The 14,442-nt window shown below is 59.7% G+C and overlaps 1 protein-coding gene across 1 annotated transcript in view; it reads right to left on the bottom strand.

Annotated features, from left to right (window-relative positions):
• The window catches only part of Muc5ac (mucin 5AC, oligomeric mucus/gel-forming), a 23,290-nt gene extending 15,529 nt beyond the window's left edge, over positions 1-7,761 (bottom strand). Inside the window, exons 1-19 of the mRNA XM_023722903.1 lie at positions 7,695-7,761; positions 6,727-6,801; positions 6,079-6,138; positions 5,616-5,877; positions 5,343-5,457; positions 4,921-5,011; positions 4,512-4,618; positions 4,215-4,428; positions 4,004-4,129; positions 3,789-3,903; positions 3,543-3,681; positions 2,877-2,987; positions 2,117-2,186; positions 1,903-2,040; positions 1,655-1,819; positions 1,110-1,204; positions 591-717; positions 245-500; positions 116-168 (exon numbers count right to left, since the gene is read on the bottom strand). Coding sequence (XP_023578671.1) covers positions 116-168; positions 245-500; positions 591-717; positions 1,110-1,204; positions 1,655-1,819; positions 1,903-2,040; positions 2,117-2,186; positions 2,877-2,987; positions 3,543-3,681; positions 3,789-3,903; positions 4,004-4,129; positions 4,215-4,428; positions 4,512-4,618; positions 4,921-5,011; positions 5,343-5,457; positions 5,616-5,877; positions 6,079-6,138; positions 6,727-6,801; positions 7,695-7,761 — 2,386 coding nt within the window. The remainder of the gene's footprint in view (positions 1-115; positions 169-244; positions 501-590; positions 718-1,109; positions 1,205-1,654; positions 1,820-1,902; positions 2,041-2,116; positions 2,187-2,876; positions 2,988-3,542; positions 3,682-3,788; positions 3,904-4,003; positions 4,130-4,214; positions 4,429-4,511; positions 4,619-4,920; positions 5,012-5,342; positions 5,458-5,615; positions 5,878-6,078; positions 6,139-6,726; positions 6,802-7,694) is intronic.
• Positions 7,762-14,442: the final 6,681 nt, after the last annotated feature.

Raw genomic sequence — 14,442 nt, 5'->3', positions numbered from 1 at the left:
GTGTGTGCGGTGTGGCGCATGTGCAAGGCTCCAGTGTACAGGAGCCACACCCCCATGTTCCTGACCACTAATGGCACCAGCCTGGGGCATCTCATGGGACAGGGGCCAGACTTACCTGGGCTCAGCACGGGACCCCCAGTGCAGGTCAGCACACCCCGTGTGCAGGTGCTGGAAGGAGAGGGTGGGTGCTCAAGTGTCCTGGGGGGAGCCCAGGGTCTCCTCCCACCCTGGGGCCCGGCCTCACCAGATGGCCCCACTGTCGTGCACGGATTCGCCGCTGGGGACCACGGAGCCCCTATGGTAGCAGGGACACTCGTGGGCCGGCACACACATGCCCGCCTCATCCAGGAAGGTGCCGGTGGGACAGGCACAGCCATCCACAGGCACGAAGGACACACTGCAGGTGACATCGGCCTCGCTCAGGCCACGGCAGGTGGGCTGGCAGGTGCTGAGGTGCTCCTGATAGACCATCGACTTGGGGCAGGTGCTTGTGGGCTTCGCTGTGGGCGCAGGAGAAGGGATGCTCAGATAGGGGACATGAACTGGCATTCAGGGCAGCAGAGGCCTCTGGGCAGGCACAGCGCACTCACTGCAGACGCCGTCCCGCCAGCCGCGGAGCAGCACGCCCTTGGCGGCGCAGGCGTGCACGTAGGAGGCCAGCGCAGCACACAGGCAGTCTTCGCTCCTCTCACAGTTACACGTGTCAAACATGCAGTTCTGCAGGCAGGCGGTGAGTCAGGACCCGGCCCACAGCAAGCATCCCTCTGCCCCTTCAGCTCCCTCACCGAGCCCCCAAGCTTCTGCAGGATGTGCACTGGCATCTGGGAGCCAGGCCTCGCAGGCTAGCCCCACCAGCTCTGGGTCTTGGGTGCCAAGCACAGCCCCGCTCCATCCTGCTGTCCATAACCTTGGGGTCTGGCACGGTGCACAGCACCAGCACACAGCTGGGTGAGGGATGAGTAGATGAGTAGGTGTGGCAGGGCAGAGTCAGGACTGGGCCCTGCTTGGTCCGTGGAGTGGTCACATGGTGCCCTCCAAGCCTCCCTGGCACCATAAGCCCACATGGGCCATGCAGCCCTGTGGCAGCAGTGGGGCCCAGCAAGCCTTACCGAGTAGTAGGAGCTGGGGCTCACGATGGCATGGCACTGGGCGAAGGGGCCACTGGTGTCTGTTAGCAGTGCACACCAGTGCTGGGCATACTTCTCTGTGAACAGAGGGGGGTGTCGTCCGTCATGCACCCTGGAAGCTCCTGCGGGTGCTGGGGGTGCCTGGCACAGCTGTCCTTGGCCACGTTACAGATGATGCCGAAGGCAGGGATGTCACATCCCCAAAGCACGGGGCATAGTGAGACTGGCATTGCCACTTTCCCTCTGCCCCTCCACTGTCTGGGGCCACGAGGACCCCCGCCATGGACAGATGGACAGAGAGACCCCTCCAGGCCTTCACTTGCTTCCTCACCATGGAGGGAGGGGACAAAGCAGCCTAGGCCAGCTCCCTGCCCCAGCCCTGTCTCCAGTAAGTGAGCCCAGAACTATGCTCTCTCTGTGGTCCTGAAGCAGGTCCCCGAGCTTGGCCCCTGGGCAAAGCAGCAGTAGCTGGCATGAGCTGGCAGGAGCACGGGCACCACTGTACTTGGCCCTGGGATGCCACATACCGTTCTCCACGCTGAGCGAGCAGGGGTCCTCGAAGCTGTTCTTGGCGTTGGGGCAGGAGGCCTGGGTCTTCCAGGTGTTGGCGAAGGCGGCGCCTGTGCCCTCCACCACTCCGCTCAAGGCCGTGAAGTCATCTGCCTGGTTCCTGTTGAAGTTCCCACAGAGACCTAGAATGAGAGGGCAGTTGAGGATCCATGGGGTTTGGGGACAGGGACAGAAGCAGGGCAGGAACTTTGGGGTGGCCTCCTACCACAGGTCTGTCCCCGGAGTTCAGGTGCCACCTGCACAAACAGCTGCATGGTGGGCACCAGCTGGACATGCAGCTGTAGCCCCAGGTTGGTCTCCACGATGATGAAGAAAGTGGAGGGTTTCAGGATGGTGACGTTGGCTGTGAACACAGAGGACACAGCTCACTGGCCGCCTGGGTCAGGACCCACAGTGGCCCGGGTGGGGGTGGGACTCACCTGCGGAGACTGGCAGCTGGGTGTAGATCTGGTTCATGAGCACCTCCCCACCAGCCTTCACCACCACCACCTGGAGGCGGCGGCAGTGGGGTTAGCACGGGGTTATGCGGCTCCCTGCATTCCAGCCCAGAGACTGCAAACTGCTCCTGCTTGTGCTGGGGGCTTTGCGCACAGGCCATGCACCCCACCAGGTGGGCTAACACCCCAAGTCCTGCCCTGGGGCTCTTCCCAATTTTCTCAACTGTCCATGAGGACCAAACATTTTTTATTTCTAATTTATTATTATTATTATTATTATTATTATTATTATTACTGTATTTGGTACTGTCTCAGTATACAGCTCCGACTCATAGTGATCCCCCTGTTCTCAGCCTCCCTAGTGCTGGGATTACAGGCATGTGCCGCTGTACCAGGACTCAGTCACCAGCTCAGCATACCCAGGGGTGTGGCCTGCGCAGCATGTGGTGCCAGGGATTGAACCCCGGTTCCTGCGCTTGCCTAAGCAGGTGCTTAGTCCACTGAGCTATTTCCTTGGCCCCAAACACTTTTTAACAGTGCAAAAACCAAAATTAATTTATACAAAGTCAACTTCAGTAGATAGTCAATTCCCTCTTTCCTGCGTCCAGGAGGGCAACAAGGGCTTCGTCCCTACGAGGGGACAGTCACCCAGAAGACCCGAGGGGCAAGGAGTCCTGAGGCCCCACTCTGCACTCACCCCTGTGACCCCAGTCCTGGCAGAGATGGCCACCCCCACACTCACCGTGTGCCCCCCGCCCAGGCTCAGGGTCACGCTCTTCAGGCAGGTCTCACTGTCCGTCAGCCCACAGCGGCGCAGCTCACCCAGCACAGCGAAGGTGCTGCCCTGACAGGGCTGCAGGAACACAGAAGGCATTCATGCCCTGCACCCCCACTATGTCCCCCAGAGCCATAGGTCCGTGGGGCACTCTGCCAGCCCCAGGTGATCTGAGGGGAGGCACCTGACAGGAACCAATCACCTGGGAGGGTGGCCACATGGGATTCCAACCCAGAGGCCTCAAGAGAAAGGCCCTGCTGAGGGGGAGACCGAGCGACCCTGATTTCCAAGAGTGGGGAGGGAGGCCGGGACAGGCCCAGCGTGTTGGGGCAGCAACATGTCTGTGGTGCCAGTAGCAGGCACAGGGTGTCATGTACACAGACAGGGAACCTGGTGAACCCCAGGGACGACAAGAACAGTGTATGGCAAGTTTGTCTCATTCACAATGACAAATGCACCAGAAATGTTAATTATAGGAGATACTGCCCAGCTCACTTACAAACCTAAAACACAGTCTAGTATAGAGCAAAGCCCAAAATCAGAGAGCTCCCCCAGTGCTCTGGCCAGGCGCCCAGGGGCTGAGCATCTCCTCAGGTCTAATCCGGGGTCCCTGCAGTCTCCCCACCCCCGCACCTTGGTCACCACGTAGCCACAGTCCCCGTGCACCGTGTACTGTCTCTCGTCGAATGTGGAGATGTGGGCACCGCCCAGCACTGAGCAGGTTCCTGGGCACGGCAGCTCCTGGCAGCTCCAGTGACCTCCGACACAAGTGCTAGGTGTGGCAAAAGGAGACACCCCACCTGTGGGTTGAGCCGCTGCACAGCCTCCCAGGTTGGGGCCGCCCCTTGCACTTGGGCAGGGAAACCCCGGGCCTACCACTTGGTGCAGTCTGTGGAGTAGTTGGCCCCTGGTGCATAGGGAGTTCCGTTGTACACACAGGCACACTGGGACACAGGAACACAGCCAGTGTGATGGATGTCATCCAGCACCGTCCCTGCAGGGAGCAGCACCATGGAACAGGGTCAGTGGGACTCGGCTGGCAGCAGTGCAGGGAGAGGAGAGGCTCGCAGCAGTGGGGGAGAGGAGAGGCTCACCCTCAGGGCAGAAGCAGCCGGCCACGCAGTGGTCTTCGCACAGCTGGGAGTGCTGGGGGTTAGAGCAGGTGTCAGTGCAAGGCGAGCCACACTCCTGGTGCCGCATGCCGGAGGAGCAATTCTGGGCTGCAGGGGAGAGTGGGCTTGCATCAGGCTGCGTCCCTGAAGGCCTGCAATGTTGCTGTGACAGGAGGATGGGCAGGGTACTCACGGCAGAGGTCTGGACTCCGCCAGTCCTGGGGCTGCCCACCGGCATGGGCACACTGGCGGGAGAACTCGGCAAGGGTGTGGCAGAGGCAGTTGGGAAGGTGAGCGCTCTCACAGCGGCAGAGGTCCTGCTGGCAGGCCTCAACAAAGCCACGGACCTCCACCAGGCCTGTGCAGCCTGCAAACCGCCCGCTGTTGAGCAGCTCCTCGCAGATGCCCTGAGGGCAGCCAGAGGTTAGGCCTGGCTCCACAGAGGTATCCGCTCCTGCCCTCCCTGTCACCCGAGCACCCTGAAGCTCACAAGACTGGTAGAGCAGTTCTGGGGTGTGGGGCTGGGGTCCTGGCACTGCTCCATGGGGCCATCCATCTTCTGCAAATTTCCGAACTGCAGAGGGGTCAACCTAGCATCTCCAGAGAACACAGACAGGCTCTGCTGTGAGCCCCAGACCCAACCCAGCATCCAAGAGGCCCACACTGAGGATGGCAGGGTACCCTTGGTGGTGGACTGGTGGGGGCTCCACAGGCCCGGGGCAGGAGCCAGGGGCCAGGGTGTGGCTGGGCCACCAAGATTCAGGGGTCTGGCCGGCATTCTAGGCCACATGCACCTGGGAGGCACAAGACGTGCCATGCAGGGTGTGCGCAGGTGCTGAGGACAAGCGTGCACATGCTGGGACTGTGTGTGCCTGGCATGGGAAGAGCCCGGGGCTTACTGTGGGACAGGAACTCGCTGGCCTCCATGATGCCGTTGAAGTCTCCACAGAGCCCACAGGTCTGATTGGCATATTTGGTGTCCAGCTCCAGCTACGGTTAGGGAGGACATCAGGTGCCAGCCTTTGCCCCACACATAAGAGACAGATCCCCAGAGAGAGGTCGGGGTCTCCCAGCGGGGACGCGGGCTACGGGCTGCTGCACAAAGCCCTGTTCCCAAGCAGGCCTGGAGGAGATGCCCCCCAGGAAGGTCCTCCTGGGCATAAATCCTGAGTTCCGCTGGCACCATCTTCTCCCACCTGTCATGTGGGGGGCCAGCCTTCTCACCCTCCTCACCCAGAGCTCTCTGTGATCTCTCCAGAGAAGGCATCGGGAGGAGGCGCCCTCACCCTGCAGGGGCTCTGCCTGCCCCTGCCCTCCTCACCGAGAGGCTGTCATCCAGGTTCCACATGAACACCAGGCCCAGCTTGGCCACCACCTTCACGTAGCCACTGCCATGCTCTATGAAGACCCCAGCCTGGCTGAAGGGAAGCTGGACCCTGGGGGAGGTGTTGAGGGTTAGGACCGGAGGTGACCCCACAGGAGGGCCCCCACCCCCTGTGGCCCTGGGAGCTGGGCCTGGCCACCACCTGTCCCTTCCTGGACCACATGCTCTGCTCTAGCCCTGGCCCTAGAAGTCTGAAGCCCCGGGACTCACAGGTGGCCATTTGCCAGGACAGAATCCCTGGTCAGCTCGATGACTAAGCCGTTGAGCTTCAGGACGACTCTGCTGGGAGCTGTGTTGCTGGGCACGGGGCCGCGGCGCAGCTGCACGTTGAAGTCCTCGTAGGCCGCGCCGCAGTGCGCAGAAAACACATAGTTGCAGAGGCCGGGGAAGCGGAAGACGGCGCCATCAAAGGTCTTGTAGTGGAAGTCGCCCCAGGTGCTGCAGACGCGCCCCGTGTGTGCGGGGTTCAGGGCTGCGGGGAGCCAGGAAGTGGGCACCTGTCAGCCCCCCGCCCCGCGCCTCGTCCCCCACGGCCCTGCCCCCCAGGAGGAGCCCTGGGAACGGCCAGCCAGGGCTCTGTCCCTTTCCACACTTGTCCAGCATCAGCCCAGACTCAGTAACCCCATTTTCGGCCAGCCCACAGGACATTCCACATCAGCCTCGGGTTCCTTACCTTGCAGTCCAGGGATGGTCATCAGAGGGGGGAGGATGGTCACCCCCAGGAGTGGGGACCCTGTGGAGACAGGGCTTGTGGGAAGTGCCCAGGGTGGGACCTCCTCCAGTCAGGGCTGCCCCCTGAGTGTCAGATGCACGGGGGTGCCAGGCAGGGGCGGCCAAGGTCTTCCTCCAGCCCTGGAGCCCAGAACCATCTGCCTGCACATGGAGCTGTACTCACAGATCTCAGATGCCCGAGTCCACCCGATCTCACATGCTGGGCCTGGGCTCAGGCTCACCTAGTGTGGCCCGGCTTCAGGAAATGCCAGCGGGGCCCAGGCCCCCGTGGACACTGGCTGCCCACTGGGTGCTATGAGCAGGAAGGCTTCCTGCCTGTCCCTGCCCTGCACTGCTCTGTGGAAGCTGCGAACGGACCTGCCCATTGCCCTCTCCCAGGCAAGGCCTCTGCTTGGTTCCCTGAAGTCGGGGAAGTCCTATGGGCAACGTGCTGGTCCGCCAGCATTTCTGCTGCTTCCCAGGGGTGGGCTGGGGGAGACAGGCAAGGTGGAGCAGGCCAGGGGCCCCTCAGCCCAGTCCTGAGCCCTTGCAGTGGTCACTGGGGTGGGTCAGGATCAGATGACCCGGAACGCAGAGGGCTGAGACTCACCGCTGTGTCCTTGCAGGGGAGAGAGGTTGGGGGAGGCGTCATGGCTGGGTTGCAGGGTGCCCTCCTGGGCCCAGCCTGTGGGAGAGGGCACAGACTGAGCAGAGCGCGGGCCTCCCTTTCGGCGGGGCTGGGGGTCTGAGGGGCCCTCTCTGCTGCTGGACACACCCTCATTTCCAGTCATCAGTGATGCGAGCATCTGCCTCTGCCAGGCCCTGCTGTTCAGGGACCCAGGAGCGGAGCCCAGCCGCTGGCCTGGGAAGAATCGGCTGAGGGGACCACGTGGCACAGATAGAGCCAGGGCTGCCAGGGCCCCGGCAGCACCCACATGACACGGGCGCTGTGGAGGTGGCTGTGCACAGGCGCAGGGTGTCACCAGACTCCAGAGATGCAGCCTTGCAGTCAGTGGGGCTGTCCTCCCCACCCCCACACCTACACAGAGGGTCGTGGGCAGTGCTGCCTCACTCTCCCCAAGCCCACTGCTCAACTCCTGGGGAGCCCCAGAGCTGGAGCATCCCATGGGCCTGCATCCTCCTTCCCCAAGGCTTCTATTAACACCTTCCATGAGAGCCATGACTGATGGCCTGGGGGACACAGAGCACAGAGTAGGCCCAGGTGCCCTGCACAGAGCCCACAGGTCCCCTCTGCCTCCCAGCTCTGGCTCCTGACCCTTGCCTTCCCTGGACGGCCTTCCTCAGCGCTCCCGGGGGGGTCTCAGGCTCAGGAGGAGGAGGAGGCCAACATGGGCACTCAGGGGAGGCCAGGCGGGGAGTGCACAGCAGAGAGGAAGGCAGCTGACCCTTCTCCATGTGTGCCAGGGGCGCTGTCACCACCACACCCGCCACCCAGGTACCACAGGATCCTGGGAATAGGCCAGCAAGACTCCAAAATATGGGTCCTGCCACCCAACAGGGAGCCCCAACCGGCAGCCCTGCACATGCCCACATGGCCTGCCCACCCTGCCATCTCACCTGTGTGCTGAGCACAGGCGACAGCCAGGGTCCAGAGCACGGCCAGCATCCTGCAGCTGGCACCCATGGTGCGAGTGTGGGGACGTCCCCGTGGTGCTCTCTGAGGAGGTACCTGGTGGTGGCAGCCTTTTGTAGGGGCTCCCCAAAAGGCGGGGCACCCCCTTGCCTGGGTAAACACAGGCACTCACCTTGGGCCACCTAGGCAGAGGGTGGGGCCACCCTGGACTCTTGCAGCTTCATGGCGCAGGCTGAGATGTCCCGCTGCCTCCGGAGGCTGCTGCGCCTGGGTGAGCCTCTCCTGCATGCAGCCATGGGCTTTGGACTCTGCCCAACCCTGCCTGCCTGGGCCCAATGGCTCAGAGGGGCGTCAAGGGTGGGCTGGGGGCTGCAAGTGAGAGGAGTGTGACTGCATGACTGAGCCCAGTGGCTGGGGCTCCAGCCTCCAGGCCAACCCTGGACATGGTGGCCTGTGCTGGCTGAATATGTCTTGGGCAGGGCAGGGGGCTCAAGCCTGACACCCAGGGCCCTGTGCCCATTGCAGTGGCAGCCAGGGGAGCTGCAGGCCAGGCAGGGGCAGGGAATAAGAGGCAGGAGGTGGCACCGCCAGTGCCTGCCCCTGCACAAGGTCCTGGTCCTGAGTCACCATGGGGTCCACACCTAGGCCCCTGCCCTGACTGAGTCACTGGCCAGCAGTGGGTTATCTTAGCCTCTGTGTCCAAGGCTGGACTGAATGGCTGGCAGCTCAGGACCTGCAGCTGGGACCAAGTGATTGGAGACGCTGGCCAGTCGGGTGTCCTCAGAGTCTGAGCTATGGAGCATGGCTCTTGGGCTGAGCCCTGACCTCACAGAAAACCCAACCTCGTAGTTCCTCAGGCGCTGTACTGAGAGTCCACCCACCAGGGTCCTTGGGGCTCACGGGCCTGGGGCCCAGAGCAGTTCTCAAGCTAGTGCCCTGGGGTGCAAAGCTGGGGATTTGGCCTCCAAGTTGGGCTCCCTCCTCCCCGAGGACCTTGGGAAGCACAAGCTGCTTCCCACCATGTCAGTTTGGGCACTGTGCCAAGCCAGGAGAGTCTCCCTCCTGCAGGGGTGCTGAGCATGGGTGGCACAAGGGACACACGGCCAAGGCCCTGGAAGCCTCCACCCTGGTCCCAGAGCTCCTCAGCTCTGGCCTGATCTGATAAGGTCAAAGTTGCTGGAGGCCAGCAGGAAAGGGTTGGGTTATGTCCCCAGGTGTCGCCATGGAGACAGAAAGAACATTGGGGACCGGACAGGGTGGAGGCTGTAACCACATCCCTGAGCATCCTTGCCACGCTATCGCCAGGCCACTAATCCTGCCTGCAGCCCCAATCTGGTACCGGAAAGGAATGTCCAAAAGCACGTTTATCCTGGTGGCTAAACCCTGGTGACTCAAGGGAGATTAAGCCCCAGGCACGTCTGACTGGGATCAGGCCCTGTACATGTGGAGCACCAGAGTTGGCATGGACAGGGCACTGCAGGTGTCCACACACAGCCACTGCCTGCCCGGCCTGTGCTCCCCTGAAGGTGAAGCCAGGCCCAGGCCCGAGGCTCCCAGCAGCAGCACGCCCGTCTCAGCACCTGATGCCAGTGCAAGCATCACACACTGACTGCCCTGGCCGGGGAGTAGGGCTGGCTGCCTGCTGCTCTTCAGTGTCACTTTATCTCAGGACAGCCCCTGAAAGATGACCTGCAGGGTGTTAGCTGGCCTGAGGCTCCGAGGGTTCCAGGGCCACGCCACTGGGGCACTGGGGCCAGGGCCTTGACTCAAGCTCAGAGGCTGTAGGGAGTGGAGGAGCCCTCACAGCGTCCTCTACTCTGCATCTGGTCCCCACACTGGGCACCAGGAGGGTCTGTGCCACCTATCAAGACCAGTGAGCAGCAAGGTCTACAGCTAGGGGAGGACTGTGTCCTCCCATGGAGTGGGACTTTCAGCCATAGCTGGAGAGTGACCTGGTGAAAAAGAAAGAGGTCTCATGAGCTGGCGAGGCCAAAGTGGGCTCCAGGGAGGGGTTCCTGGCTCAGATGGGGTGACCCCGACCCTGCACTGGTAGACAGAAGAGTGGGTTCTGGGGTTACCCAGCAGGGCCTTTCTGGAGGAAGGGAGCTCGCCTTGAGTCTCCTCCAGGGTGGAGGAAGCCCCTGGGCCTGGGGTGCGGGGCAGGGGCTGCACCCTGGCACTGGGAGGAAAGGAGTATCGCAAATTTGATTTTATGGCGGGGCTGCACTGATTTGAAGCTTGCGTGTGTTTGTTTTCTGAGTCACAGGGCAAACAGACTTTCTCCCAAGCCTGGGCGGGGGCTGAAGGCTGCCTTGTCCCTCGGGTGTGCAGTTGGCCACAAGACCAGCTCCTGCTCCACATCCTCCACAAGGACCTCCCTGGTGCACACCAGGGGCCAGCGCTGGCCTTGCATGGCTGAACTCCCACACCCGCTCCACCTGCCCATATCTGCCTGCCCCACCCCTGACCTGTCAACCTCCCACCTCCCAGGCCCAGGCACCATCGCAGCAGCCCCTGTGCATATACACCTACAAAAACTTGGGGCCTTAGACCCTGGGGCAGATCTGTGAACTACACATATCTTCTGGGGCCACCACCAGCCAGTTTCCTCTGCCCAGAAAGGGCCCCATGGTCTGATAGTTAGGGGCCTCTGCTGGTCTTGTCCCCCCAAACATGGTCCCCTGCCTGGGTCATCACCGGCTCATCCGGGTTCCCTCTGCTACCCATCAGACCCTTAAGACCTCTGGCCCAGGGAGAAGAGGGATCGTGGTGCTGGTGGGGGTTGCCAAACCCTGCAAAGGGAATTTTTCTCAATAAAAAATCTACACATGAGAATTAAAGGACCACTTCCAGGATCACACCCCAAATGGGATAGTAGGGTATCTAGGTGGATTTGCACACCCAGGGTCAGCACAATATCAGTGACAAGAGCCAAGGTGTGCAAGCAACCGAGCATGCACTGGTGGACAAAAGGTCCCACAACACGCAACCTGTCGATGCACTGGAATACTATTGTGTTCTTAAAAATGGGACACTGACCCTCACAGGCAGGGTTGAGGCTTTGTGAGATAAGCTGCACGCAGAAGGACAAGGAGGTGTAGGATCAACAGGTCCATGGGACAGAGGGCAGGACAGGCCCAAGGCGGGGGCCTGGTGTCAGCATGCGGTGGGGCAGAGCTGGCACCAGGGAAATGCACAGCTGTGGAAGTGCAGGGAGAGGCTGGCTGCATGTGGTGTAGATACGCTCAGTGCCCCTGCCTGCGCCTTAGACGTGCCAGGACGGCCATGGTGTCTATCTCACTGCAGCTGGGAACCGGACGTGCTTCTGGATGATCTCTGCCTCCATGTGAAGGGTCCCTGCCACTCACTAGGCCAGGCTCTTCTGAACCTCTGGGACACTCACAGCCCTCTCATAAGAGGCAACTCTAGCCATCACTGTCCACGCTGGCCGCTGCCCCAGAGGCAATATAGCCCCACTCATCAAGGGAGGTTTCTTTAGGGTGACCCTCCTGGGTCCCCAAATTGTCCCTGAAACCTAGAGTGGCCCAGCATAGCACTTGGGTACCAAGTTGGACACCATGCCCCCACCTACACCCTGCCCCCCACCTTCCCTGGGTGGGGCCCACTGGCCTCCCTGTCCCCCTCAGAACCAGCACAGCACAAGCACAGTCAGCCGCATCTGCCGGAGGGGCTGTCTAGAGCCTAGTGACAGCCCAGATCCACCACCTGGGACCAGGACAGAGCAGCGAACGTGGCTCTGTGCGAAGCGGACAGCTCAGCCCCCAGGACCCCAGATTTGTGAGACCAAAACAGAGCAGCACGAAGGAAATGCCTCAGCTCGGGGAAAGGGATGGGGACAAGGTCCTGATGACAACACAAGGATGAAGCAGGACAGGCACACTCATGCACACACACATGTACACACACAGCCATGCACACACACGGAAATATACAACCATATGGACACACATGCACACACTGAACCATGCACCTGTGTGTGTGGTACAACATACACAACACTACAGACACATGTAAACCCACACACAGCGACGTGTACATGCACTTGCACATGTGCAAACAGCCACGAAGACATATTTACACAATGCAAACACAGACACAAGGCAAACACACCTTCATGAACATGCAGATACACTACCATGCATACACTCACAAGTGTGCACACATAAAGACCAAGCAAGTGCAAACATACAACCACGCAGAAACACATTCACACACATGGAATACAACATGCAAACCCACACTTGAGTACAGCCAAGCCCACACTCGATGCACACATAAGCAATGCACTGACACAGAGGAACATGGACATGCAGCTGCAGACCCCGCATGTGTGCACAGGGCCCAGTGAAGCCTCAGCCTCCACCCTGCAGGACAAGGCCCCTCCCTGCTGTCCAGGCCTGGTGCGCCACGCGCATGGCCCTGCTGGTCCCCGAGAGCTCACTGTCCCTCTCTGGCTCTCCATTCCTTAGCCTCAGCCTTCAGCCCGTCTGTAAAGTTTAATGGACAGAAAGCACATGCTGGTGACTTCCATGTCCTTTCTGGAGATACTAGGCCCTGGACCTGTACCCTAGAATTTGAGGGGCAGCTGCCTGAACAGGAAGCCTGGTGCTCAGCATGTCAGCAGAGTGTGCAGCCCACCCCCAAGAGGAAGTCATCACAGGGGTGCTCCCAGTGCAAGCCACAAAGCCCCGGTGGGGCTCCAGGACCTCGGTGAGGATGCCCCCCTAAGTGTCTCTGCTACCTCAGGATGGTCTCCAGCTTGCCCCAGGGACTCCCTCCATGCTGTCCCTGCTGCATCCCAGTGTGAGAAGAGTTACTGCCAACCTGCTAGATGTCAGAAGCACCGAATCTGTGCTCTTGCAGCATGGAGGAATGAAATTGCAAACCAAAGGTTGATTGGGAGGGTTTTACTGGAAATCAGAAGTAGAACAGCTCCTGGATTTCTAGGAGGAGTCACCAGGGGATGGCCACAAGGCCTTTTGTCAGGATTAATCATGCAGCAAAGCCCCAACGCAGGCCAAACCACAATCAGCTTGTGGGATTACAAGTGTAGCGGCTCAGCTAATGTCGATGCAGTAGGGAAGTGAGTCACACTGCAAGGGTGCATGACCAGCATCCTAACGTTAGCTTGTCTTTTATCTCTGACTTCTAACATGGATCAAAGGCATTCCTGGAAAGGGACACACAATGGGTGAGGGTGTGCTACTCTCCCACCTGCGTCCCGGCCCATCTGGGCCCACTGGATCAGGCAGCACTAATTACAGTGGCATCGCGAGGTGCTGTTTCTGTTTCTCAGTCCTGCAGGCCTGGCCACCTCAGCTCCATCCTGAACAGATGTAAATCTAGCCTGACATGCAAGGCCTACGTGCTAACAAGCACTGCACCAGGGAGAGAAATCGAGCGTACACAGGAGGACAAACCTCTCCACACATGCTCTGCTGAGAAGTCAGCCCGATAACTGTGTCTTAATTCTCTCTGGTCAATGTAAAGTTTGGTATAACTTCCATTAAAATCCTGCAAAGAGACCTCCTCACACTCACTGGAGCTCTGCTGAGCTATGGCCCAGTCCCTCCCACTGTCGCAGAAGGCAGGTAGACCCAGGACAGCTACCAGGCCCTAGTGAGCCCTGCCACCCCCCACACTGTCACCAGAACTCTGTTGAGCTGTGGCTGCCTCTCCTATTGGTCAAGGGAGCCTTTGCCCCCAACATCACAAAAGCCTTGTGGAGCTTCAGCCTGGCCCTGTCATCATCAAAGCCTTCTTGAGCTGCAGCTCGCCCCCCCCCACCACACACACACACTGAGGCAGAAGCCACTCTGAAGCCTGCACAGGAGGGGCTTTGGTGAGCCTGCCCCACCCTCCCACCATGGTGGGAACCTCAATGACCCACACCCCACTGCCCTACCATCACTGTTGAGTCTCAGTGAACACTGGGAGCTTCAAAAATGTAAAAGCAAAGGAGCAAAAGGCAATGTCAGACATCCAGTCCACCTAAAACAAGTCTAGAAGACAAGGTAATAGAAGAACTTGGAAGCCACACACTTGAAGTTTGAATGAGTGTGTGGGACAGCTTCTGCACTTTTCTGCCCTCCCCATACCCCTGCAGACCCAGCCCAGGCCTGACAAACAGGCTTGGGGTGAAACTCTGCAGCTAAAGGCCCTGCAGTGAGACTAGGGTCAAAACCACACATCTAATCCAGAAGCAGAACATCTTGCCAGAGGGGCATAGCAGGCTCACCTCCAAGGGCAGCAGCAGGAAGGAACTGAGCACAGTAGCCAGACCCAAGCCAGGCACAACTACAGGGGTAGCAATTCTATTCTCAGACAGTCTCAACCTCAAACCAACAATAATCAAGCGAAATAAAGAAGGCCACTATAGAAGACACTGAAGAAATGGACAGATTCCTAGAAATGTACAAAGTACCACAACTGAATCGACAAGATATAGCCACTCTCAATAGCCCAATAACAACCAATGAAATACGAGATGTAATTAAAAACCTACCAGCACAGAAAAGTCCAGGTCTGGATGGATTCACAGCTGAATTCTACAAGACATTTACAGATGATGTAGTCCCTATACTCCTCAAACTCTTCCATTAAATTGAAAAGGAAGCAATCCTCCCAAAATCATTCCTCGAGGCAAGTATTATAGTGATATCAAAACCAGGGAAAGATGCAACTAAGAAAGAGAACTACAGGCCTAACTCC

The sequence above is a fragment of the Octodon degus genome, unplaced genomic scaffold (genome assembly GCF_000260255.1).
Source record: "Octodon degus isolate 3935 unplaced genomic scaffold, OctDeg1.0 scaffold00093, whole genome shotgun sequence".
Taxonomy (NCBI): domain Eukaryota; kingdom Metazoa; phylum Chordata; class Mammalia; order Rodentia; family Octodontidae; genus Octodon; species Octodon degus.
Note: the sequence above shows the minus strand (reverse complement) of the source record. Positions and strands in the feature narration are given on the sequence as shown.